Raw genomic sequence first — 27,955 nt, forward strand, 5'->3', positions numbered from 1 at the left:
CTCTGACGAGCACTAAGAGTTGAGGCATTACATTTTGTATAACACGGTTCTATGCGTTGTGAGCATGTAGATAGGCTATTTTCACAGTTTCTTTCTCCAATATTTGACAATTTGGCCAATGTTTAATTTGTCATTTTAGAGTTACTAAAAAGTCCTTAAATTGTCACTTTAGAAATGTGCATATACCCTCTACACACTTAAACGTTATGTTGGTTTGTTTACTGTTGAGTGAGAAAACAATGTTGCACATTAAGTTAATCATCTGGGGACCCCCCAAAATAATTTGGGGACCCCCCTGGGGGTCCCGGCCCACAGGTTGAGAACCACTGCTTTAACACAAACCTTAAGTATGCACAGGCCTGTGATACAGTAATTCTGCCAAGAGCACAAGGAATCAAACCGTGGTTATTATTATTCTGTCATGTTACAAGGACAAGCTGTACCATAAACAATAGCTATACTGTATCAGGAGAGACGTCTTTTCTCTTGACATGATGTAAAATATAATGTATTCATAGGGCGCAATCATGAATAACATAAATTAACAACATAATATGGAAATAAGGTTACATAATACCAATCATAATAACATGATATACTGTAATTTCTTCCTCAGGAGAAAGGGACCTTAGACATACAGTACGTAAGTCATTATCGTTGCACTTTTACTCAAGTAAAGTTTGAATTCCGGACATTTACTTACTTAGCAGAGTACTTCTACATTGCAGTATTGATACTTTTATATAAGTACACAATATGAGTACTTTTTCCACCACTGCTAATTATAACATCTTTGTGACAGGTGCGTTGGTGGAGCATTTACTGTACCTACACAGATCAGAGAATATAACACACACACACATGGATACCTAACATCTCCCTTGGCAAGAAAGAGAGGATTCCTCTTTGGCAGAAGTGCTACTGTGGAGCTTTGGTTTCATGCAGAGAAAGTGTTTGTTTGTTTTTTGTCCATAGATCCTCAAATCTGGGAGAATGGGCCGCGTTTTTCTTTTTTTGTAAGACGTGTTAACAAAAATTGGCGCTGACACAACGGGCGCCGTCCATAAATAGACGTGCAGATGTTGTACTCAAAGTGCCATCTCGCCGCCCGCCAACCGACCCACCTCTCCTCTCCTCTACCCAGGGACATGCTGGGCCCCTGATTCAGCCCGGGAAAAAAAAGGTGGAGAGGCCCTCATTGTGCGCTATAGAGAGAGATCTGTCTCTATAGCGCTGCTGCTACTCAAAGATTTGCCATTTCAGATCATGACAAGTGACAAGCCAGTGGGCCAATTACTGTACATGAGTTATATTTCGTTGTTGTCGGGTGGAAACCTTGTATGTCCAAAACCGTTTGTTTTGTATTTATCATTTTAAAAATGATTTAAACTAGTGAAAACAGCCGATCTACAAGCACACAACGCCTCGCACCTTGTAGATCTGCTGTTTTCACTACTCTTGTGCGACGGCCTTGTATGATGAAGCAGGGCTTTGCTTTGCGAAAAAATTTATATACATTTGAAACTTGGAGAAACAAGGTTTCTGCCCGACAGTGACTATTTACTTTGTTGGCCGTCCAGCCCCCAAAATGGAACGAAAATGGCTGACATTTGATTTTTAATTTTTTCCTAATGGCCGGCCTGGACCGGCGGGGAATGAACCGGCCGTTCGGGAGTTGTCCCGCTTTTCCCAATGGCCAGCACGTCCCTGCTCTCTCTCTCTCTCTCTCTCTCTCTCTCTCTGCAAATAGCAATCTTGTGAAAGAGATAGATACAGCGGGCATATTACCCAGTCCCATCAGAGAGAGCGCACCGGCTATTTCCACGCTAGACGCACCCAATCTCAGGGCTGCTATTGCTGTATTTTCTTATACAGAGCCATACGGGCAAACAGCTATCGGGGGCACGGGAAGAGTGACAGCGACAAGGTTGTTAGACGGCGCGCATGGCATGCGGGCATTATGTGAGTGTGTGTGTGTGACTGTGTGCGTTGTGGCATATGGCAGTACAGAATGAGAAGGACACAGTATTTTGAGTTGCAAAGCAACCGTGGTTTTATTGAAGGTGGTGCGGGGTCAGGGCCTGCGTAGCCTCGGCGCCCAGGCTTTTATTTTCGTTCGCGTTTGGCTCAAAGGGTTGGCGGGGGGTGGCAGTGGTTGCCAGGGTTTGGGCACGCCGGGTCAGGGGGGCACGCCGCGCACCAGGGAGAGGTCTAACAAAAGGCAGGGGTGAGCTAAAGCGGGCAGAAATGGAATGTCAAACGTAGGAGTCAGATGAGACAGTTCATCCGGGTTCCAAATCCACGGGTCAAGCTTCTCCCACTGCGGCGGTCCGATGTTGTTCACTTTGTCTTTGAACGTTGTTCAGACGGAGTGTCAGTATATATATATTGAAGGGGAGACATGATCAAAGCAGTAAATCCACAGATAACAGTCAGTAATTCCATTGTTCTCCTACTAAGCTTTTTGTTTTGTTTTTGTCTGACCACTACTGTTTGACAAGGGAAGTGGTATTACTTGAGGATCCATAAACAACAACAACATAGGCTTCGATATAGTATTTTACTTTTGAAAGTGAAAAAAGTGACGTGGTGAAAGTAAAGTGACAGAGTGAGGACATTTCAGACCATCGTCAAAATCTGAAGGTCATGCTCTAATACCTCCTAACACTGTCTGATATGACAGTGGTTCTAAACCTTTTCAGGCTGCAACCCCCAAAATAATCATATTTTAACTGGTGACCCCTCCCCCCACCCTGATGAGCACTGAGTTGAGGCATTACATGTTATATAACACAGTTCTATTGTGAAAATAGCAGATCTACATGCTCACAACGCACGTTGTGAGCATGTAGATCTGCTATTTTCACAATTTCTGCCCCTAATATATTTGTCAATATGGCCAATGTTTAATGTTGTATTTTACAGGTATTAAAAGGGTCTTAAAAGTCCTTAAATTGTCATTTTAGAAATGTGCAGATAGATACCCTCTATACACTTATAATGTGTGTTGGTTTGTTTACTGTTGAGTGAGAAAACAATGTTGCACATTAAGCCAATCATCTGAGGACCCCCCAAAATAATTTGGGGACCCCCCCCCTGGGGGTCCTCCTGACCCACAGGTTGAGAACCAGTGTGATGAGGGGTCTTTTTTTTTTTACTCCTCTTCACCAGATTTCTTCGCCGCTGTGAACTTGTAAATTGTCTATTTTCTTTGCCAAATGTTCGCCACATGAATTCGAGAAGGATACAACACAACAGGGTTCACAGGTTTACAACCACCTTCCTCTCTGCTCAGTGAGAAGACGGCCTCAAATAGGTCAACTTAATTGCTGATAGCTAGTGTTCAGCTAGTGTTCTCTCTCCAGGTATGTCACAACAGGGCAGGGATATTTTGGCCCTCCCACGCCGTTCCTAGCTGTCTTCTTTGTGGCTGTAGGCCCTGACCAGTTGGCTGAACGCCAACTGTGTGTGTGTGTGTGTGTGCGTGTGCCTGTGCGTGTGTGTGTGTGTGGGAGGCCGGGGCGAGAGAAAGAGAGACGGAGCATAACGAGTGAGTCAGAGGTGTGTGCGTTCCGCCCGACTTCCCGTCAAGGTGTTTGTGTGCAAACTCTGCCGCTTCAAAGAACCTTTTGAAGAAACTTTTGGTACAGTAAATGTCTCATCTCTCTCTCTCTCTCTCTCTCTCTCTCTCTCTCTCCCTCCCTCCCTCCCCACCATCAATACCATCTGAATCTGAAGCATATGGAGCAGCCAACACACACACACACACACACACACAAAAAAAGACATTCTGTGTGCGCTTGTTTAAAAGGAATCAATAGCGCTGTCTCTCTCCTTAACAACTTCAAAGAAGAGGCCTGTGCTGATGCAATAATAGGCCCACATGCAGGCTGCAGGAGCCGTCTGTATGTTATTGAGTTATTGAACGAAAGGAGGTCCGCGTTTCGGGATGACCAGAGCTTGCAAGTGTGTGTGTGTGTGTGTGTGTGTGTGTCTGCATTGTGTGAGTGTAGCTGGGTGTGTGAGGGTGTGTGTGAGCGTGTGTGTGAGCGCTCGTGTGTGTGTCATGTCATTCTTGCCTCCAAATATTGGCCTTTTTCTCTCTCTCCGTTTCTTTGCGCTTTTCAGTTCACTAGCCTATTTTCCGCCGGCTTTTCATGTTTGTGAATCCCCAGGAGCCCTCTGTGGGCAGGCCGGCTTTGACAAACATTGTTCGCCGGGGCCGCGTGAGAAATTGCGGCGTCCGCGCGCCCGCCTCGCCGACGTGACCTGTTTATCCCCCGCCTGCAGTGAGTGGACGCCAGTGGCCTAGAATCCACCGGCCCGAATCAATGGCTGTTCACAAAGAAGCCATCCCAAAATGATTAACTCAATCCCAAACAGGCACTTCTCCCTTTGCCCCTGCATAACAGAAAATGCGAGAGAGAGGGTGAGAGAGAGAGAGGGAGAGCGAGAAAGATGAAGAATAAAAATCAATAGGTTTTTCATTACCATTGTGACTCACCAGTCGTCTCTGATTATTCCCTTTAGACCTGCCTCCGTGTCACTCGATTTTAACCACTTTAACCATTATTTTATGCTTTAACTGTTAAAAAATAGCAGATATACAAGCTCACAGCGCGGCCACTGAGTGCAGCGCTGCAACCTTAGAAGGATTTAGAAGACTTTTATAGAATCGGGTCAAAATATTCAAAGACTTGCGCAAATGTTCTCATGCTGCGCTGTGAGCTTGGATATCTGCTTTTTTTTAACTGTTTTTTTTTTGTTGTTGTTTTTTTTTGGTGGGGGGGGGGCTTTTTCTGCCTTTATTGATAGGTGTACAGTAGGCTGACAGAAAACTGGGAGAGAGATGGGGGGGTGACTTGCAGCAAAGGTCGCTAGGATCGGGACTCAAACCTGCGACGCTGCAAGGGCCTAGGTGCCTGGACCACTACCCTGTGGCCCAGGCCATATCTCTGCTGAAGCATACAATAATGGTTAAAGCAGGGGTCTTCAACAGGGGGTCCGGGACCCCTAGGGAGTCCTCAGAGTTACTACAGGGGGTACTTCAAATCTTTGTGTGATAGAAACCTTTTTTCTCTTTTATATCAACCGCTTGAACTACTGTCCATATTCTTAGAACTTTAGCCAAAAACAGCAGATCTATAAGCGCAAGCCAAAAACAGCAGATCTACAAGCGCAAGCTTGTAGATCGGCTATTTTTTTGCTAAAGAGGTTTGGTGTAGAGGAAAAAAAAAGAGCACACTAAGTACAGAGTGAAAGGTCAAGTTTATTAAGTATTGACGGTTCAAGTGGTTAAATATCTGATAACACAAATTGACAAGAATCCAAAATACACTGATTGTGTTGTCAAACTATGAAACTACAGTATATGGAATCTGGGGGTCCCTGCTTCATCTCTCTCTCAGCTAAGGGGTCCTTGGCCTGAAAATGTTGAAGACCCCTGGGTTAAATTAATAATGTGTTCCAGGTGTAAATAGGTTATTCTTTTCTCCTGGATCTGTGCGCACGTGGCAAACTGGCAGTTATTTTCCCCTCTCCGACCAAATTACCAAAGCGCGCCCCCATGAATGGAAATAATAATTACGGGGCGTACCGACCATGTCTTTGATGTATCGCTTGACGCTCACCGTCCAACGCCCCGCCGAGTCCCGGAGCCTCCAGGTGGAATTGATTAGCCGGATCGATGGCGCCCGAGCTAATTGGACAAAAGTAATAAATATTAGTGACTTTTTCTCCAGCGACGCGGAGCAAATGGGCGCAACGGAGCATTTGCATCACTGTTATTATTCCACTGGAAGTGGTGCGAGCAGATTGCTTGATTAGAGCGGAGCTTCCGAGAGTGAAGGTCAGAGAAATCCATACTTTCCGACTGGCTGTTTTGGTCTGTCGACGAGTCCCAGAGACTGTGGGTAATTTACTCTTAACTTGCACATTTTCAACAAGTGAAAGGTGGGGAGAGAGAATCTGTTCTGGTCAGGGTCTGTTGGGTCTCTGGAGAACGCACACGCACGCGCACACGCGCACATTCCGCATTTAATCTCCTTGATGCAGTTTCATTCTCTCGTTCGCTCTACTCCTCCTCCAGCCCTTCCCTTATTTCCTGTCTAATGGCGCGTTCGGTGCCAAGCGGGGGAACTGGGGACGATTCCAACATCGGAATAGGCGATATCCACATGAACGGCCCTCCCTCCCAGCTTGTAATTCCTGGCCTGAAACTTTCTCCGAGGGTGTTTTGGTGGCACAGGAGTGTAGTGTACCTGCCCAACAACATAGACTAATAGGGGTTCATACTCCCTACAGTACAGGCAGTGTACAGGTGTCTATTCATTGTATGAACCCTAGACTGTGAAACGAATGGACAAAGCCAGCCCTGTTGGTTTCTACAGACCGCTTTGAAGCCACTTTTTTGGCAAATTGAGATCCGCCATCTTTGAACTTCCGGTCCCGGAAATTGAACCGGAAAACGACTGCTATTGACTGCAACCGCAGCGAGGACGAGTCTTTGCTTGGTAGAACCATTAGAAGCCCTAGAAATATGCCAGACTTTATCATTGATTTTAAAATGAATGGGACCATAATTCGGCATTCATTTTCAGCGTTCAGAATGTCCGAGTCATGTACGTAACCGATGACGGAAAGTCGACGTGAAAGAAAGCAAGGTTGTTGCCTTTAGAAACGTTGAAAACAAATTCTAAAACACGAGCCCTGTGAGGTACGATCGAGCGAGGTGCAAGCGCCAAGTCGCCAATTTAAATCAGTGCAACGTCTCTGCTTCTGCTGACTGAGCGCTGTTCCGTTTGCATACCGATAGGGTCGGAAGAAATAGGTTAGGATTCTGTCCTCGTCAACACGCAATGCAATGGATGTTGGGTCATTCGGTATGTTGCACGAGCGTCGACCATTGATTCGGGAGTGAGATTGTGTTGTAATTAGGTGTAGGTCGTGCAGGGGTAACAACATACCTGCCCATCACCTCCGAGTCTAGGGTTTCCAAGCCACTGCAGTGCATCTAGTTTGGCTCAGCATCTAGAGAAACACACTTGCCTGTGTTCAGGAAAGGGAATATGGGTGGGGTGGGGAGATCTTTGTCGCTGCGCTGTGTATGGTAAGGGGAGGGGATGATTTTATGATGTCATTAGATCTGTGTTTTTCGATCAGGCCTTTTGATACAGTGGCTTTCAGCTTTATCAGGAAGTAACCAAAAATACACAGGGAAGGCAAATTTACACCCTATAACTCCACCCGGGGGTCCGTTTTAACTCCATAGACACATATAAAACAGAACAAGTACAAAACTATGGTACCACCTCTTTGGCTACGATCGCCTCCTAAAGTTTGTGTATGCGACGTGACGGTCGCTTACCTCCCGATAGGGAGTCTTACTGGTAATAATAATTACATCAAACGTATATAGGACTTTTCTTAGTACCCAAAGTCAAACAAATCAAATTAAACAGCTTCATTTGCAGAGAAAAAAGGTTCAAGGCTAGAAACATTAAGCTAAAAGTAAAAGGGGAGATTTTATTTGAGTTAGGCAGGGGAAGCGAGTCTGAAAAGGTGGGTTTTCAGGGAGGCTTTGAACACGGCAAGGGTGAGGCTGTCTTTGATGTGAGGAGTGAACTACAGCAGTAGTGTTCAGATCAATGGCCTTTGCTGTTGTAAACACAGGTTTCTTTCAGGTGTCCATTTTGTTCTGACCTCAACCAATTCAATGCTTGTGTTCAGGTTGGGAAGTAGGTTCAGAGTCAAATCTCACAGTTCATATGTGAATTCATCATGTGAATACTGTTTACCAGGGGTCTTCAACAGGGGGTCCTCAGAGTTACTACAGGAGGTCCCCCAAATCCTTTCTAGATTAACCCCTTAAACTGTGTCCATATTCTGAGAACATCAGCCGAAAATAGCTGATCTACAAGCTCACAACGCCTCGCAGCGCATTGTCAGCTAAGAGGTTTGGTGTAGAGGGGAAAAAGAGCAGTCTAATTAGTGAAAGGTCAAGATTATTAAGACGGTTCAAGTGGTTAAATATCTGAAAACACAAATTTACATGAATCCAAAATACATTGATGATTGTGCTGTCAAACAATGAAACTATATGGAATCTATGAACAGGTTGTGGGGATCCATGCTTAATCTCTTCATCTAAGGGGTCCTTGGCCTGAAAACGTTGAAGACCCCTGCTGTATACTGTAAACTGTAACCTTTCCTTTAATTAATAGATCTATACTCTTTACTGTAGCTCACCATCCATTCTCTCTCTCTCTCTCTCTCTCTCTCTCTCTCTCTCTCTCTCTCTCTCTCTCTCTCTCTCTCTCTCCTTTCTTTTTCTCCCTCTTTCCCTGCCTGCCATTAGAGAGTAGATGGTTTGAGGCATTGGGGAGAAGTCGATTAATTGTCATAAAAGTAATTGCGCTTTTAATGATTTAATTGTTTTTGGCATTCAAAGCCTTTTGTCTTTTAGGCTTTTTAAAACAAAAACAAATGCTACCCACAGGGATTAATTAAATACCTAAACACTGAAATACAAAAGAAATGACAAGTGGTGGAAAAAGTACTCACAAATCTTTTGAAAATAGCAGATCTACAAGCTCACAATGTGTCGCATCGCAACACATTGAGAGCTTGTAGATTGTCTATTTTTAAATGGCTGAGATCTATAAAGGGCTGAATGTGGTTAATGTATGTTTTGTCCTAATAATCGCAATCTACAAAGTAACTAGTAACTAAAGTTTTCAAATAAATGTAGTGGAGTAGATATTTTGATAAGAAATGTAGTGAGTAGAGTAGAAGTAAATGTATTGGAAATTGGAAATACTCAAGTAAAGTAAAAAAATACCTCAAGATTGTACTTAAGTACAGTATTTTAAGTAAATACTTAGTTACTTTACACCTCTGGAAATAACTGACAGTGACCGGTAGGCTCTAATAATTAAAATAAATAATGTACAATGGCCAAATGTAAAATGTTCAGTAATGGCATTTATTAGTAATGGAAATTATGACATTTCTATTAATTCCATCCAGCTGTCTTTACACAGACTAAAGGAAAACGATTCTAGATATTATTATGCAAAATATAATCTATTATGTATTATCTCATATATTATCTCAATTCATTGTGATCAGGCGATTATGTGATAACTGTTTCAGGCCCTAATCTGTGCACGTGCACACGCACACGCACGCACGCACACATACACACATACACACAGAAATATCAACGGCATCAGGTACTGTGGTAGGTGGTTGTCACAGCAGGACTAATCAAAGCAAAACTCACACCTCCTCCGCAGAGACATAGGCAGAGATATAGACAATAAAGGTGCAGGGTATGTATTGTCGAGACAGGAAGTACAAGGAACATGTAGTTAGTCTCTATAGTTCCTTAAGACCTGGAACGCTTTATGACTTAATAATTTTATGCTTTAACTATTAAAAAATAGCAGATATATAAGCTCGGTGCTGCGCTGCGAGCGTGTAGATTTGCTATTTTTGAAAAATCGTGAACAGTCTTTGAATATTTTGACCCGATTCTATACATGTCTTAGAAATCCTTCTTCTGAATCAGTGGTTCTCAAACTTTTTCATGTCAAGGACCTTCAAGAATACATATCTCAAAATATGTTGTGTTCCAGGGACCACCCAGAAGCAAATGTTCACTTTAAAAAATATGTATACGGTATTCAAAGATTTGCAAAAACGTCACTATTTAAAAAAAGAGCAGATCTACAAGCTTGCAGCGCTGAGTGCCGCGAAAAGCTCCACCGGCTGTCCGTCAGTCCGTCACGTCACGTCACGTCACACTTTTGGCCCTACTCTTTATCTCCGGCACCGTTGCCCCTATCCATGCCAAACTTTGCACACACACTCCTTGGCTGTCAATCCACAACCTCCACCTGCTGATTTCTCACACGCCCCTGTTCTAGCGCCACCATGAGGCTGCGTGTATACATGCGACCTAGCGGTCGCTTATCTCCCGATTAGGGAGTCTTGGTAGTTAAAGTCTTAATGGGCTAGTATTGTTTTTGCCTGTGATAACTTTACACCTTGTCATCCGCCGCTATACACAAGTTTCTCTCCCGAGAGACGATCGCAAGAAGCCACGCGACTTCTTCGTTGCTCGACTCACATGTATTACAGACAGGAAACTCCCCTGGGGGACACAAAAAGCATATGGCAGACGCTCCACAGGAGTTTGGGTGTTAATTGACTCAGCTGCTGCTGCGAGAACATCCATTAGAAATGCAGCGATAATAACTCCCCGTTTGTGTATTCTGGTGGCGATGCATGCATGGCGAGCTTGGCATCAAACAAATAGGATTAGGAAACAATAAATGAACAAAGTGATATCCCGTAACTGTCAGTGTGTCATTAGAACAAATTGTGCCAAATTAACAAACTCCTACAGTGCAGTAATAATGGCAGACAATTCAGATGTCAGACAATTCAGACACTTCAATAGAAAACAATTGAAGGGGTTCGCCCACTGGCCTACTGGTCCAGGCGCATACCACTTTGCCACATAGGCATGGATGCCTGGCGGCGTCACCGGTTCGATTCCTTGCGGCAAAGGACATTTGCCACATGGCCTTCCCGATTTCCTGTCAGTCTACTGTCCTATCCAATAAAGGCATAACAGCCCAAAAACAAATCTTAAATAAAGAAAATAATCATAGATTTGACAAAATATGCATATTGTCACAATCGGCCAACTATTGTCACAATCAAAGATTTTGACAAAATATACAGTATTTGACAATAGAGGGTATGTGTGTGACATCATCATCATACCTGGAAGTTATGCAGGAACAAAGAATAACTGATTGCATTAAACGACTTTAAACTCACTTTGCCACTCGATTTACCACTTGATTTGTCATTTTGTTTTCCATTCACTTTTACCCTCTATCGGCCAACTATTGTCACAATCAAACATTTGACTAAATATGTAGGCTATTGTCACAATCGGCCAACAAATGTCACAATCAAACATTTTACAAAGTATGTATAATTGTCGTATTATGTTGATTGTGGTCGATTAGTGATTTGCAGTTTGTGTGTGGCACAAAGGCTACGGGTTCGGCGCCAAACATAGCCTTGTCTGCTGTCTCAGGTTTCTCTGAGCAGAGCAGCAGACAATGTAATTACGTTTTTCCAGCTAAGAGCATCAGCTTAAATGCCCAAGACCATTAATTATACTGTTGAATAGTGATACTGAATGAGACTCGACTGATTAACAATGTCCCTTTGTCCTCCTCATGTTGCACTTTCTGCAATCCTACATTAATCTGTATACTGTCTTTCCCGTTTAACGGCAATGCGGCTTTTATGAATATTTAAGCGCTTCTTTTCCCACACAAAATAACAAATTTCACCCCTTTCTTTACACCTGTTTGATTCTGATCCTAAAATGTAACTTCTGTTCATCATTGGAACACTCATTCTTATTTTCAGTTCCTGAAAAGGAATTTGGACATACAAGGTTTCCACCATGACAGTACAGGCACGTGCACACATAGACATCAAAGGGGGCTTGAGCCCCTGCCCTTGTCTGTAGAAAGTGCCTTCTCCAGACCATGAATGCAGTTTTCACTATGGTGAAAGAAATGCATATGCCCTCTTTCCATGCCATACCCAAAGGCAGCATTCAAGAGAATTTCCTCGTCCAAACTATCCTGAACTTGAAAGCAGCATCATATGTTGAAACAATGGCCCTCTCTGTGTAGAAATCCATGCCATTACGCCACATCTCCAGTATTGACTTGATAATGCTTAGTTCAGTCTGGTACCACACACCGAAAATAGCCATATTTTCAATATTTTCACCAAAAGGCCCTTTTAGAAATGTCAGCCCCTGCCTCTGTAACATTCTCTGCACGTCCCTGATATTGTATACACATACATACATTCATCACATACGCAAGGACCGAGAGAGTGATAAACCTGCGTTGATTAGTCAGCTGTCATATTCTCCCTGGGGATTATACGGCAGCTGACCAATCAGCATGAGCTAGAGCCATATCTTCCCCCGGGCCAGGTTGAGGCCTATAGGAGTTATATATTGCTGCAATTATATTAAGGCAGAATGATCCCTACACGCATGTGACAGCACTAAAGTGATGTGTCTTCATTGAATGCGAGCGTGTCTGTGCGTGCGCTCATATACTGTATATACTGCACTGTATTTACTGCTAAAGAGGAGACACTGAAGTTGATCCAGGTGTTAAGGAAAGAAAACCGATGTTCGACGGTTCACAGAATGGCTGTTGACAGCAGTGGCGGGAAAAGTGCTCAAATGTTTTACTTAAAGGGATATATATTTTGTACACTTTAAACATTTGTACATTTTAAGTTGCTTGTCTGATAAAATGAATATTAAATATCTAAATACTGAATCAAGCAACTTAAAATATGTCCAGAGTGGTCACAAAAGCCTTTTTTTGAAAGTGAAATATCCCTTTAAGTAAAAGTATCAATACTGCAATGTAGAAATACTCTACTAGAAATGATACAAGAAAAAGTAAGGAATTCAAAATGTACTTGAGTAAAAGTACAAAAGCATTGGCAATGGCATCAAAATGTACTCAAAGTACCAAGAGTTGAAAGTATTCATTATGCAAAATGTCCCGTTTCAAGTTTTCAGATCCATTCTTTTGAAAATAGCAGATCTACAAGCGCTTGCATTGTGAGCATCCTGCGTGAGCTGAACTCAGGCTGGTGTCTCTCAGTACCAGTGCAGTACCGCCTACTGAAGGAAAACAATAGACAGCAGTTAATGGTACTTCATACTCCGACCCCAGACGCGTGTCAACCCATTTCTCCTCTTTATTGTTTTTATGTCTCCTCGTGGGAATAATTATACTACAACTGAACATGGGCAGGTACAGCACAGTAGCTACGATGACAAAATACTGCCGTAAAAGTGAGTTCCAGAATATTATTTTTTGACTGAAAGATCAAATGTCTTTCAGAAGTGATAATCAGCGCTGCGTTGACGCACGCACGCACGCACACACACAAGTACAGTTTATTTTATTTTGTACCTCCCATTAGTGCTGGTGGTCTGTTTATTTAACTGATGAAGAAGAGACTTTTTTGCCTTTGTTTTGTTCATTTTAACCATGAACCCGACATAGGTTAAATGGCTATAGAGTATGCTGAGCTGAAGCCTATACTCTTTTTCTTCATAAAGGTGCAATTCTGTATCCTACATTTACAATTTGATTAGTTATTTTTCATTTGTGTTTCATCACAACCATTGACTACTGTAGATATGCCAGGATTATTTTATAAGCCCCCACTACCATTGACAAGCTTGATATATCAGATTTATCTTCTATTTCATTTAATTAAAATCTGCTCTAAAAGAACCTGGTCTGGTTTGAACCGGAAAAAGTAAGTAGATGGGATAAAAAAAAACGTATCTCTATTCACCTTATTCCTGGCCCTCTCTAGGGAGGGCCAGGAATAAGGAAAGACACAAATTGCTTATTATAAGCAGACGTGGCAACACAGGTTTCACCCAACATCATTGAGTTTCCTGTTTACCACTTTCCTACAGTAGGTGTTTCCCCAAGCCCAGGTGTTTGGCCCTACATCCTGGGAGAGGATAGGATAGGAATAAGGTGACTTGGCTCCCATGTTAAATTTAGCAGGAAAACACACATTTCTCTGTTTCCTGATCCTGCCTAGCATCTGCAGTATAAACAGTGCTAACTAGTTAGCTTGTATCTCTGGAATGGTTTGATGGATTGACAAGCAGTCTTTTGTCAGATATACTGGATCTTACTGTAATAGCGATGGATATGCTGTGACTACTTTTAAAAGGTAAGAACAACAAAAAAAAGTGTTGTGGGGAGCGACCAAAGTCGAAAAAACAATCTTGGTAGTAAATTAGTTAATGGGAATGGGGCTACCAAAACAGACAATTTTTGTTTGCCCTAGCTAGTGTAGTTTAGGCTATATGACCGGAGTTAGGGGGCTATATTGGTCCCCTACCCTTCTTCCACTACACCAGGGTTCCCCAATAGGCGGCCTGCGGGCCATTTGCGGCCCGTGGGGGGCTACTGTCTGGCCCCCACCAACCCCAGTAATAATGGTGGTTTAAGAGCAGCAACAACACTAGTGTATCATCGTTGTCAGGTGGAAATCTCCAAATTTGTACGCTCTTTCCCAAATCATACAAGGCCGTCGCACAAAAGTAGTGAAAACAGCAGATCTACAAGCACGCAACAAACGGTTTTGGACATACAATGTTTTCACCCGACAACGACGATATCTGAACTGTCGCTGGAGTAGCGGAAACGCCACCGTCGTCCCCTGCAATGTTGTGGCCCTCGGCTTGGTACCCTAGACATAATTCAATGTTGTGGCCCTCGGCTTGGTACCCTAGACATAATTCAATGTTGTGGCCCTCGGCTTGGTACCCTAGACATAATTCAATGTTGTGGCCCTCGGCTTGGTACCCTAGACATAATTCAATGTTGTGGCCCTCGGCTTGGTACCCTAGACATAATTCAATGTTGTGGCCCTCGGCTTGGTACCCTAGACATAATTCGGCCCTTGGGGAAAACTAATTGGGGAACCCTGCACTACACCAACACTTTGCTGAAAATAGCCTATGTATTGTAGTACAAGCTCATGACACAATGTGAGATTGTTGTAGAACTTCTATTTTCACCGAAGATCAACTATTTCTGCTGAATGTGACAAGCCCAGGACAGGGATGCTAGTGCACTGTTCATACTTAAAGTGTTGATATAGGCCTATATATAGCCTATACAGTTGTCTGGTGGAAACCTTGTATGGCCAAAGCTGTTGTTTAAAGTAGTCAAACTAGCCGATCTACAAGCACACAACGTCTCACACCGCGAGGCGTGGTGTGCTTGTAGATTGTACGATGAAGCTTTACGAAAAAATTCACAACTTTGAAACTTGGAGATACAAGGTTTCTTCCCGACAGTGACTATACTGCACCCCCTCATCCCATTGACATGCATTCAGCGTATCAATAACCTGACGATATATTGACTGTGTGAGACTCACTTCTAGTGTGTCTGTGTGTTGCTACAGTATTTGCCTCTTCCTAGTCTTCTATACTCTGCAACAACATGGATCCCCTCCTGCTCTGTCTGTCGGCCATTTTAGATATCAGCTCCACCTCACGTCTGTCTTTGCAGAGTCTCCAGTAGCTCTGCTGCTGCTGCTCACCCGCAGCACTCTGTACCAAAAAAAAAAAACACCTACAACTTCCTTCCTGCATCCTCTCTACTGCCTTGTACTGCGCATCCCTCTCTCTCTCTCTCTCTCTCTCTCTCTCTCTCTCTCTCTCTCTCTCTCTCTCTCTCTCTCTCTCTTCTCCTCCCTTTCCTATCCTCTCCTTATTTCCTCCCTCCTCATCTCCTCCGGCGCCCCCCAACCTCTTTTATAGCTCTCTCTCTCCTACGCCGTGCTGCGATAATTAGTCAGCGCTAAAATAATATAGCCGCCAGAAAGCAAGCGGAGCCAAGGCGGAGGGCTTAGCTCCACTGGGAGGGAGGGAGAGGGAGGGAGAGGGTGGGAAAGGGAGGCAAGGGAGAGAGAAAGAGAGAGAGAGAGAGATGGAAGGAAGGAAAGAAAGAGGCAGGGAGGGAGAGCGAGAGTGATGTGTGAGGATGATGGGGAGCCAACTCATATCTTCCGATTTCCAAATGGCTAACAGCCCTTTTTGTAATCAGCGTTGCTCAAAAACTAAAAGGCACAGCTATAGTTCACGTCTTCTATTTCGGTGCACACAGTAAAAAGCCTCCGAGTTCATTTGACTCAGACAGAGAGAGCGTTTACTCTCCCAGAGTTAAATGAACAACTGAGCGTTTTCGCCGCCGCGTGCATCTTTTTCGGCGTGAGTCAGCCAGGGTGCGTCTTCCACTCTTCCCCCGGAGACGAGGATGTGCTTTGATGGGGCCTTGGCTCTGCATTCAGCATGCACGCACGCACACACACGCACTTTTCCCTCCTCTCCTCTGTTTTCTGGCGAGGAGCCTCGCTCGTGAAGGGCATAAAAAAAAAAAGCAGTTATATCGTTACTGTCAGACAGAAACCTTGTATCTCCAAGTTTCAAATGTGTATGTTTTTTTTTCATAAATTAAGGCTCTACTTCATCATACAAAAGTGTCACAAAAGTAGTGAAAACAGCAGATCTACAAGCGCGCAACGCCTCACATCGCGAGGCGTTGTGTGCTTGTAGATCGGCTATTTTCGCAATTTTAAATCATTTTTAAAATTATAACAAAAAAAATAAGGTTAGGCAAGGTTTCCACCCGACAAAATGAGCTCTTGTGTCTGTTAGATGAACGTGAGCATAGATCACGCATGCATTTCCCTCCGTATTAAGTCAAGTCGGTTCGGTTTTTATTATAAGGGCAGACAGAGGCTATACGCTGACCGCGGGGAGCGGTGAGCGGCTAGCCGTGGCGCCCCGTCACCTGTCACTTCTCATTCGACACTGTGTGACTGTTGGCCCAGAACTCGGGCTCACCTCCCCCTTCGAGGCAGACATATTTTGTAGGGTTGAACTTGAAAGAACCCTTCACTGGGAGATCCGAGGAGCGTTCATAGGTTACTCTGGCTGGCCAAGTTGTCAGTTTTAAACATTTCTTTTTCATATTTTATGCTTTTTTCCCCAGATAGGTTGATGTAGAGAATAGAGATACGGGATAACAAGTGCAGAGAGAGAGGAGATGTGAGACAAGGTCCTCTGCGTTCACAAGGGAACATATGGACCGTGCACTAACTGGCTGAGCGACCAGGCACCCAAAGTTTGTCAGTTTGCCCTAGTTTGCAGTGGTGGATAAAGTACTCAAATGTTTTACTGTTGTGTTTTTATGTATACTTTTTAGTTGATACTTTTTAGTAAAAGTATCAACACTGCACAATAGAAATACTATTGTGCAAGTAAACGTCTGGATGTCAAAATGTACTTGAGTAAAAGTACAAAATATTAGTATTAAAATGTACTTAAAGTACCAAAAGTAGAAAGTACTCATTGTGCAGAAGTTTTCAAATGTATAAATTATATAAAAAAAGTTAGAAAATAGCAGATCTACAGTACAATTTTCAAATGGCTGAAATGTATAATGGGGAAGTGGGTAATGACTATTTTGTAATAATAATCAAAATCTAGTAAGTGTAAGTGTTCAAATAAATATAGAGGAGTAAAAGTACAATATTTGGATCCGAGATGTAGGAATAGAAGTAAAAGTATCGGAAATTGGAAATACTTAAGTAAAGTACAAATAACTCAAAATTGTAGTTATTGAAGTACAGTACTTAATAAATGTACTTGGTTACTTTACACCACTGCTGGTTTGTATGCGGCACAGCTGGGGAGAGAAAACTGCACTTGCTCTGCAGATTACAATTTCCCCAGCTATTGTCAACTTCATGCTCTGCTAATACTGAACCACGACTGTTGTTCATTACTGTATATACGGACAGAGTTTCTCCATCTGGCATCCGCGTTTTCTACCAGGCCGATTAAGGACACGGCCGAGCCTCATTATAAATGAACAAAAAAAGTTAGCCGCCGACTTCAACCTAGTGGGATTGCTGTTTCTCATTAGCACTTTTGGAAAATAGCCAATGAATATAACATCACTCTCTAACTCATTTACTGAGTCCCCCGTTTCTATAAATGTCTTCCAAATCCTAACAGTTTTCTGAAAAAACTATATGTTTCTATATCAGTGGTTCTCAAACTTTTTAAAATCAAGTACCCCCAGAATTATATATATAATTTGGCCGCGGACCCCCATCCCAAAATATTTTGTTCCAGGGAGGGACCGATCCAGAAGCAAAGACTGTTCACTTTAAAAAAATATATATGTATATTTGCACAAATGTTCATGATTTTTCAAAAATAGCAGATCTATAGCAGATATACAAGCTCATGGCGTGGCACCAAGTGCCGCGCTATGAGCTTGTATATCTGCTATTTTTGAATAGCCAAAGTAGCCTATAAATTAATTGTTAAAGTGGTCAGGGGGGGGTTAAAATTCTCAGTCCTGGGGTCTGATTTCACATTTCAGTGAGGATTCTTTAGGGCATACATGGGCAACTGGCGGCCCGAGGGCCACATGCGGCCCGCAGGTTAATACCGGAATACTGAATATAGTATTGATTTCAGCTGTTACAGTTTACAGTTTACAGTTTAGGCATTTAGCAGACGCTTTTAATCCAAAGCGACTTACAATAAGCAGATAAAATATCACAATAATAAACAAATGTCAGTACATCAACAGCAATATAACAAATGCAAATGAATATCTATCTAGAAAAACAATATCATCTGTAAAGAAAAATAAAATAATAAAAAAGGTTTCTAAAAAACCTAAAAAACAAATGCTAACTAGCTTCATGTATGGACATTGATTTTCCAGTAGTGCTAAGGGTTTTGGTGGAGTTTGAAAAGGTGAGTCTTCAGTCCACGGCGAAAGCTAGCGAGTGAGTCCGTTGTTCTAAGTGCGACAGGGAGTTTATTCCACAGCTTGGGGGCCTGGAGGGCAAACTGTCTCGGACGAGTGGATTTTTGCCCTGGGGTTTTTAGCGAGGGTTCTTCCCCCACCCGTGCACTTAGATCAGGCAACACAGGGATGCTGACAGAAGTTCTGTCAGCATCCCTGTGTTGCCTGATCTAAGTGCACGGGTGGGGGTGTAGGGGTTGATCAGGTTTTGGAGGTATGGAAGAGCCATACCTTTGGCTGCTTTGAAGGTCAGCATCAGTGTTTTGTATTCCATGCGGGCCGCAACCGGGAGCCAGTGGAGGCTGCGGAGAAGGGGAGAGACATGTGTTACAATTCTAATCATGACCTGCTTTAATTCCATCAGTCTATATTAGTAGCTTAATGACTAGTATAGTAGTATTAAAATGTATTTTTTTTTATGTCCAATGTATTTGTATTTTAGGTTCATAAAGTTAACATGAGTATATAACTAAATGTGTTTGAAATTAAATCAAAATGTTACATTTCAGGATTCCAATTAAGAAATAACAAAAAAGTATTAAGACTTCCAATTCAATAGAAGCAAAAATAGCAGATCTACACGCTCAAAACGCAGCGCGGTGCGTTTTGAGCTTGTAGATCTGCTATTTTTGCTTCTATTGTATGTGATACTAGAATGACAAAGTAGAACGTAGCAATATGTATTGTGGCCCTCTGGAGTGAAGGTGGAAATATAGTGGCCCTCGCCATCATCAAAGTTGCCCACCCCTGCTTTAGGGGCTATGTCTGAGATCAGTGCAGATCTGCAAAAATAAATGAATAAATAAAAGGGGAGGTGTAGCGATGGCCGCGGCGTGAATGACAAAGTCGTCAAAACGCTAGTCAAGTGATCTCCAAACTAAAAAGCAGTTATGATTTCAAGAATGAGTATTTGAATTGGCCAGATAAGCAATAGAATACAACTTCAGAAGATACTTCTATAAAATGAAGCATGGATTGGCACACACACATTCAGAACTTCAGCAAAACACCCCAAATATTGGTGTGCGCTGCACGTGCCATGTTTCTAAAATCACGTATTGGGACATGGTTCTGAAAATCAGTATTTTTTTTATTTATTTTTTCTAAGTAAAAGTCGCCCAAAGTCGCTTGGCAGGGAACTCCATAGTGAGAAAGTTGCTCTAAAAGTCGCCTGGCACTGTATGAGTTAATACCTGAGTGGTTCAAATGCAATGTGACACTGATGCTATCCAGGTTTTGAAGAGCTAACCCCCTTATTTCTCCTCTCTGGTCTCTCCTCTCTTCTCCACAGCTGGGACAACCTACATCTTCGGCAGAGGCGGAGCCCTCATCACGTACACCTGGCCGCCCAACGACCGGCCGAGCACGCGGGCAGACCGGCTGGCGGTGGGCTTCAGCACGCAGCTGAAGGAGGCCGTGCTGGTCAGGGTGGAGAGCGCCAAGGGACTGGGCGACTACCTGGAGCTTCACATAGTAAGTCACAACCGAGGGGCCGCTGGCTGGGGGGGTACATTACGCTAGCCTCGCAGGCCATCCCGAGCTACGTCATCACCAATGTGCTTCCTTTCTCGGTCTGGTGTCCCTCCCATCGAGCCTCTTTATTAGAACTTGGGTTTCTAATTTCCAATCAAATGGCTGCATTTGGAGCGACCCGCCTCACAGCGCTCCTGATTGGTCGAGCGGCTGCTACAGCTCTCGCATTTTGTAAACAAAGATGGCGGACTCCATGTCCGATGCAAGTTCACAAATCGCAAATAAGCTGCATTAAGCAAAGTTTTATCTGAAATCAACGGCATCTCATAACTTAAAAACGAACAACAGTTTGCACCTTTAGAATTTCTGTCTGGAAAAGACGTATTTGCTGTTCTGCCGACGATGTTTTGATGTGCTGGTGGCTACTGACTGGACCTGTCAGTCAAAGTACAACTCCCAGACTCTCCCCTGGGAGAGTCTGGCTACATTTAGGCCACGTTTAATCGACAACGGTCTGTAGAGAAAACAAAATGTTGTTGCGTTCTCACATTTAATCCAGCATTCGGATGGACGCGCAACTATATTAAAACAATGTAGTGTGCCTGTCATGTCACTGGTGGCGGTGACGCACAGATAGACGATTCCACTTCCTTGTTTACATTCGCCATGGTAACGTGGCTGCAGGTAGGCTCCAAGTGAGCCTTGACATCACACGTTTTGTCGTGTGATGTCTCGAGAAAGAGTTGTGACATTGTTGCATGAAAAATCTTAGAAGTATTATAAGTGATGGTCAAATATAAAGGTTATACATACTTAATTTCTTCCTCACAAGGAAGGAAGTAAGCGAAGGAGAAAATAAATAGTAAATGGTGCATTTATATAGCGCCTTTATCCGAGGCGCTATGCAATGATTGTGCATAACATTCACCCATCCACACACACATTCATACACCGATGGCAGAGGAAACCATGCAAGGCACCAACCTGCTCACCGGGAGCAACTAGGGGTTCAGAGTCTTGCTCAAGGACACTAACTCTGGGGGAGCCAGGGATCGAACTAGGGAACCTGCCGGGTTCCCAAGCGGCGGCTCTACCTCCTGAGCCACTGCTCGACCCTTACACTTGATGGAACGGTAACAACCAAGGAAGGTAGGAAAGGAAGGATTGAGTACCGGTCCCTCTGGGACCAAAAAGAAGGTAGCGTATAACGAAGGGCATGCAAGCAGAAAGTTGGGGACAGAAAAAGGTCAGTAAGGTAGAGGAGGACCGGAGAGCCATCATCAGTGTGGGGAACATGCGGAGTGCTTTTTGTCAAACCAGTCTCCAGGGAGAGAGAGAGAGGGAGAAGACAGATCAAGCGGTGTACCAGGTCTAGCCACCAGGGGAGGAACAGAATGATGGCGGGTTTGGGGTTGTTCGGGTGGGTGGGTTTTTTAGGAGGAGTCATACATTTATCATGGTGCAGGCTGCGCGGGGACTTGGCGTGACTTCCCAGTATAGGGGCTAAGGTTAAGAGATTCTGGGGCAGCACACATGAGAGATCACACAAGCCGCCTCGCATTATGGATAGTGGTGGGTATTCCGGCTGAAAGCGTATGAAGTCTTCTGGGAGCTTACGGTTACGGTAGATTTGTGTTTGAGCAGGTCTATTTCAAGCCGGGGTGCAATAACATAAAAGAAAGTACTACAATTCTTTACGCTTACATTTTAGGTACTCTATATACAATTTTCACGCACAGCTAAAGCATTATTGATTGACACTTCAAGGAAAAAAAAGGAACAACATCAAAGTATAACCCCAACACATCCATCATTCAGCAACAGCGAGCGCCGCGGACAGATCTAGTACAATAGTATCGGCAATTATAACGCGAAGCCGTCGCACATACCGGTAAAGTGTAGGTTTTCCGCGGGCTGCAATCGAGGACGGATGGGAAAGTGGGTGTCATTATGCGTAAAAACGATGAGTGATGGTCAAAGAGCGCCTCGTCAACCTCGTTATAGCTCCTGCCAAACGAGTTATTAGCCCCATCTCCGCTGTTATTACTTTCATATGTTGGGCTAAAGGGCTGTCTCCTAACCATCGCTAATGACAACCTTAAATGGCAATTAAGGGACATCAGGCATTTAAAAAATGCATTAATGCCGCTACTAACCGGCTCGTTGACCCCTCCGCCCCCCTCTCCACCACCCACTAGCGCATTCCAACTGCGTATTCCTTTTAATGGCAGCCTTTTCTCTTAATTAGCTCGCCAAGGTCGTAACCTGATCACTCTGTGATCCACCCACCACCGCAGCACGCACATATGCACATTCACACGTATGCACGCACGCGCAGCGTCGCGCACGCACACATACATTCAGCTGCATGGTGAGACTTTAGCTCGTTCATTTACTCCCTTTGTACTCTACTTTTATTCACCTTTATCGTGTCTTTTGATGTCTTTTCTCCGTCTTTTTATGCGGTCTGCTGTCTGCTCGGTCTCTCTCTGACCAGGCGCAGGAGGAAAAAAAAACGTTAAAAAACGAGCTTTGTCCCCATCGACCTCATCTTGTTACCGCTTCATTCAGATAAATGGACTTTGATATGCAACCTTCTCTGTTCGTGTGTGTGTGAGCATGTGTGTGTGTGTCATGCATAGCCTACACACACCTCTCTTCCCACCTTCCTCTGACCCCAATTTGTTTGGGCTGCTGGCGCCTTGCAGCAACAGGAGCGCGGTTGACCCCAGGGTCGCCTCTCATCCGACGCATGCCGGACTCAGAAGGACGTATAAAGGGAGAGCTGGCTGGCAGTGCAGGAAGGGAAGGAGGGGAGGGGGATGACAGAGGGCAGGGGTGTCGCACCAAATTCTGGGCCCTATTATTACGCGTTATTTTGTGCTTTAACGACTGAAAAATAGCAGATATACGACCAGATATATTTTTAGGGATATTTTTTGAAAAATCTAGATTTCTTTTTTTGAAAAGCCTATGTTGCTACTGTATGTCAGTGGTGCTCAAACCTTTTCATCTGAAGGACCCCAAAAATGATATGTATTTTGGTCACGTACCCCCATCTCAAAATCTTTAGTTCCAGCGACCCCCCAGAAGCAATATTGGAGTTACAAATGTTCGCTTGACAATACATTTATTCAAAGATTTGCACACATTTTCACGACTTATAAAAATAGCAGATCTACAAGCTCGCTGTGAGCTTGTATATCTGCTATTTTTCAATAGCTAAAGTATAAAATAATTAAGGCCCCTCCACCTTGGGCCCTAGTAACTCAGTCCCACTTTTCCCCCCATTGTGACGCCCCTGGGGATTAGAGGGAGGGAGGGAGGGAGGGAGGAGAGGGAGTTATAAGGCTAACTATAAATGCATGTCAAGGACAATCATGCGCCCAATTGCTACCAGGAAGTGATAATGAGTGGCAAAACGATGACAGATTAGCACATCACTTAATTGGTGAGGGTAAATGATGCTGGCAAAGTGATGCGTTGTGCCTTTCTTTCTAGGGCACAGTCGACTAGTTCAACTTTTAAAAGTCAATGCTGTGCTTGTTTGAACTACAGTATATACTGTAGCTTTCCTGATTGTTTTGCTTTGGGCCCCCGAGATTTAAGAGTTGAGAACTCATGAAGTTTAGATTTGAAGCAGAGCCTCCCAAATTGGAATCTAAAGATCTACGCCACTGACACGCACACACCTTTTTGTCCTTCACTCCATTGGGTGACAACAGAGCCTTGTATTAGAGAGTTCTGCCAATGCAGGGTCAGAAACGGCACCGGTCATGTGGTTCTCGAAATGTCACATTTCCCCCTCATAGACTCCAATGCATTCTGTAAACGTCCGGTTCAGCGCTTTGTCACTGTATGTAGAATAGTCCAGTCAATCTGAGGTTTGACCCAAAAGAAATTGCAATAGTAATGGTTCAAGGTTTTTTATGATCCTTAGGGTCATCCAAAACACATGTTAAAAATTGTCCAAAATATTCTTAGTGGATCAAGGTAAATTCAGGGGGTTCAAGTTTGGGTCCATTCACTTACTATACAGGGGGAAAAAATGCTTGCAATGGATTCAGAATCATGAAAACCCCCTAGTTAGACCCCTCACATGCTACTTGAAGAAGATTTTTGGGGGGCCTTTTTTTGGGTCATGCCCCTTTTTAGCTTAGATTGACTGGCCTAGAAGACCTGGCCCCATGAAGTGAACGGTTTTGGCGCGACTCTCCAATAGAAGGCTCTGGGTGACACCATCCCGGGTAATGCCCACCAATGTTAAACGTCACAGGCAACAGTCGAACTCCATTAGACTGTTCAGAGCCTGTAGAGAAAGTCTTTGCAACTTGTAGCTTTTTTCTCGCACATCTGGGTTTCCACTGCCGTATCTCCAGCTGTCACTCACAACCTCTCCGCCTGTCAATCAATCTTTATCTCGAGTTCTTCTCGCTCTGCTTCTAACTTATTTGTCTTTCATTAGCTCTCCCTTTCTTTCTTCTCTCTCTCTCTCTCTCTCTGTGTCTCTCTGTCATCACATCAGTGCCTCAGACACACACTAGGCCTGCTCCTCCACTCTCCCATTGCAATTACTTTTCATTTGCCTTGCCGTTCCTCCCGAGTCACTCCACTAAATGACTCCGCTTCGGCATGTCCTGGCTGTTTGGGCCCCGTTAATTATGGCTGCATGCCTCTCTTTTGAGAGGTGGGGGGAGAGAAGAACTGGGCAAATTAGACGCGGGAACCCTGGGGCCTTGACCTGCATACGGTCGTGACTGATGGGCGGCCTCGTGGACCCCATCAAGTCACCATAGACTCACAATCAACAAAGAATGGGTACAAGATACTGATGTTGGCCTTCAAAGCAGTGAAAGGTATGGAAGCCACATACCTTCAAAGCCTGATCAAACCTTCAGATCAGCTAACACAGGGAAGCTGACAGAGCCTTCTCTAAAAACCCCAGGACAACGATCCACTCATCCCAGACTCTTCTCCCTCCTGGCCTCCAGACTGTGGAATAAACTCCCCATTGCAGTTAGAACTGTAGATTCTCTCCCTGGCCTCCACCGTAGTCTGAAGACTCACCTCTTCAGACTCACCTCTTCAGACTCCACCTTAGCCCATAGCACTCACTGTAGCACTTGCTTTGCCTCGACAACCTTACAGGCTTATGCAAAGGCTAAAATGTCATTTAGATACAGTGGCATTTTGTATGTAGACTAATGCCAGGTCATTTTGTATAGCTTCGATGTACAGGTTATTGATGTTGATTGGTTTGTTTTGAATTTAATAGGTTATTTGGTCTACCTACACTTTTAGATTACTATGCATTTAATGTACCCCTTCAAGGACCCCGCTTTGAGAACCAATGACGAAATCAAAGTAGAGCTTACATTACTTTGCTATATCCTCACAAGTGGAACAGTAACTTGAAGGGATGCGTCAGCTTTTTTTTACATTTGGCTTTGATAAGTGCACTTCCCAAAGTTCTTGTCAAATAGTTGAAAGCTATGGTTAAAACTATTGGAGTAATGTCAGAGACGGTATAATAGAGGAGAAAGCTTAGCACTCTATACGTTTAGTGGGTGTGTGTGTGTGGGAATGGGAACATCTGAAACCCTTAAAGATGGCAGCGCAGATAACGTGAGAGGAAGCCGTCAGCAGAACTGGCAAATTAGAAAATGGCACGTATAGTAAGAAGTTAGAACTATACCCAACTTTGGTGTGTTCGTTTTTATCTACAGTATATGGAATACAGTAGATTCATCGTTGCCATGATTTCCTGAGTCTTTGGGTTTGGTTTTTAAAAAAAAGCATCTCTAATATCTTCTAATTAATATTTCAATCAATCAATCAGTCAGTCAATCAGTCAATCAGTCAATCAATCAATCAATCAATCAATCAATCAATCAATCAGTCCACCAGATCACAGATACATAGTAAGGATCGGTATGTCTTTTTTTAATTTACTCAGTGGTGTAATGTACTGTAACTTATTTACTCAAGTACATTTTTGAGTCGTTTTTTTTAACGTTCTTCAGTATTTAAAAATGTCAATATTTTTACTTCTACTCCACTACGAGGAAAATATTGTACTTTTACTCCACTACAAATATTTAAAAACTTTGTAGATTTTGATTATGATTATAAAACATACACTTCAGCCATATACTGTATAGTATACCTTATATATATTTCTGCCATTTGAAAATAGCAGATCTACAAGCTCACAATGTGTTGCGATGCATTGGCCCAGGTCTCACTTGAAAACGAGGTGTCAAACCTCAATGTGATTTATCCCGGTCAAATAAAGGTTACATGATGACAGTCTCTCTCTCTCTCTCTCTCTCTCTCTCTCTCTCTCTCTCTCTCTCTCTCTCTCTCTCTCTCTCTCTCTCTCTCTCTCTCCTCCCTCCAACATGCTGCTACCGGTGGGTACAGCTGATAACAGCGTGCCAACACATTGTGCTGGGGCATTACCTTATCTCTCTCTCACCACCCACCACTATGTCCCAACTAGCACCCTGCCTGCAGTACACCCAGTCTGTTGGAAAAGAATAAGAGTACGAAAAAAGGAAGCATAAGCACTGATTTTATGATATACGGGCAGGCTGATAGACTATAGAAAATATGAGCTTCAGCTTATGGGATGTCTGATTATGGGTTGTTGGGGGCTATAGAAAATATTGTCTAAAAGAACAAGAAACCAAACCAGAACTGCGGAAACCATGCAGGACCAATTTGCCTCTCGCACTCATATCCAATGAGTTCATCTCATCATTGTACCAACAATGTTTAAGTCTTGCAGCGTAGAACATTCACAATACAGGCTGATGGTTCTGGTCATTTTACAAGTTTAATTATACTGCAAATGTAGTGACGGTAAAAGGTTATAGGATTAGGATATACCCAAAGCAGACAACAGTTGATCAAGTAGATAGCATCACATCACTTTTTGAAGCGGTGAAAGCCGCTTCCAAGGAGTGGCTTTGTCTGTCCCGTACATGTTTTTTTGAGGATTCCCATAGATTCTCAAGGAGTGGCTTTGTCTGTCCCTTACATGTCCCAGCTCCCGTGCATGCAGAATTGAGGATTGGTCAAGCTTCACATGACAATTTGGCCCTCCAGACAAAATCATTCATTCATTCATTCAGAATTCATAAAATTATAGAACTAAAGCACATAGAAAGTATAGATCTAGAACACAGAATGTATAGATCTAGAACACAGATTTCATAGCTCTAGAACACATAGAATAAAAATTCACTGATTCACTTCGAACCGAGGTTTGATTTTTTTTTTTAAGTGTAGAAGAAATCCTTTCCTAACCCATTAAGACCCGATTCTCTACAAAATGTCTTCAACAAACAGTTTTAATGGAAATGGAATAGCAGACATAAGCTCACAAAAATGGCACAGATTATTTCCCGGTTTTAATAGATAGTTTATGGGGTGTTAGTTGAGTTCCCATGGAGATAAAAAAAAAATGACCATCTAAAAGGTCAGGCTATCATCACAGTCCATCTTCCTTAGATGTCTCCCATCAAGGCCTGGGGTGTGAGATATAGGACGTGGGCGATAGAGAGATATGGATGGGATGTACAGTATGTGCTGGCCTTTACAGTACCACTGGAAGGAGCAGATGCCCCCTGCAAGACCTTCAGATTCACTTGTAATACACAAAATATATATATTCTTTTTCAGACTTGACCTGATATCAGACTAAACCAAATTCAGCATGTTTTCTTTTCACTTTACAATTCATACTAAGTAGGCTACATTTCTGCTTGTTCCATAAATTGCAGAGTGCATACGCATACCCAGAATTTTCCTCTACATTTGCCTTTTCCAAGCTATTAGCAGCACTAGGCAGTAGTAGAATGGGGAAAAGGTGGGTATATTCATGTTCAACTCAATTAGTTCCAACTCAACTCCTCCGTGAAACTTTGTGGGAGATAATCAACGGTGGGGATACCCAGAGGGAGGGCGGCCTTGTG

At 43.4% G+C, this 27,955-nt stretch overlaps 1 protein-coding gene across 1 annotated transcript in view; it reads left to right on the top strand.

Annotated features, from left to right (window-relative positions):
- Window positions 1-27,955, top strand: part of nrxn2b (neurexin 2b) — a gene marked incomplete at its 3' end in the record, with an annotated part of 1,346,377 nt that overhangs the window by 1,101,781 nt on the left and 216,641 nt on the right. Inside the window, exon 16 of the mRNA XM_080741211.1 lies at window positions 19,795-19,976. Coding sequence (XP_080597337.1) covers window positions 19,795-19,976 — 182 coding nt within the window. The remainder of the gene's footprint in view (window positions 1-19,794; window positions 19,977-27,955) is intronic.

Source organism: Nannobrachium achirus (assembly GCF_963921795.1).
Source record: "Nannobrachium achirus genome assembly, chromosome: 14".
Classification (NCBI taxonomy): Eukaryota; Metazoa; Chordata; class Actinopteri; order Myctophiformes; family Myctophidae; genus Nannobrachium; species Nannobrachium achirus.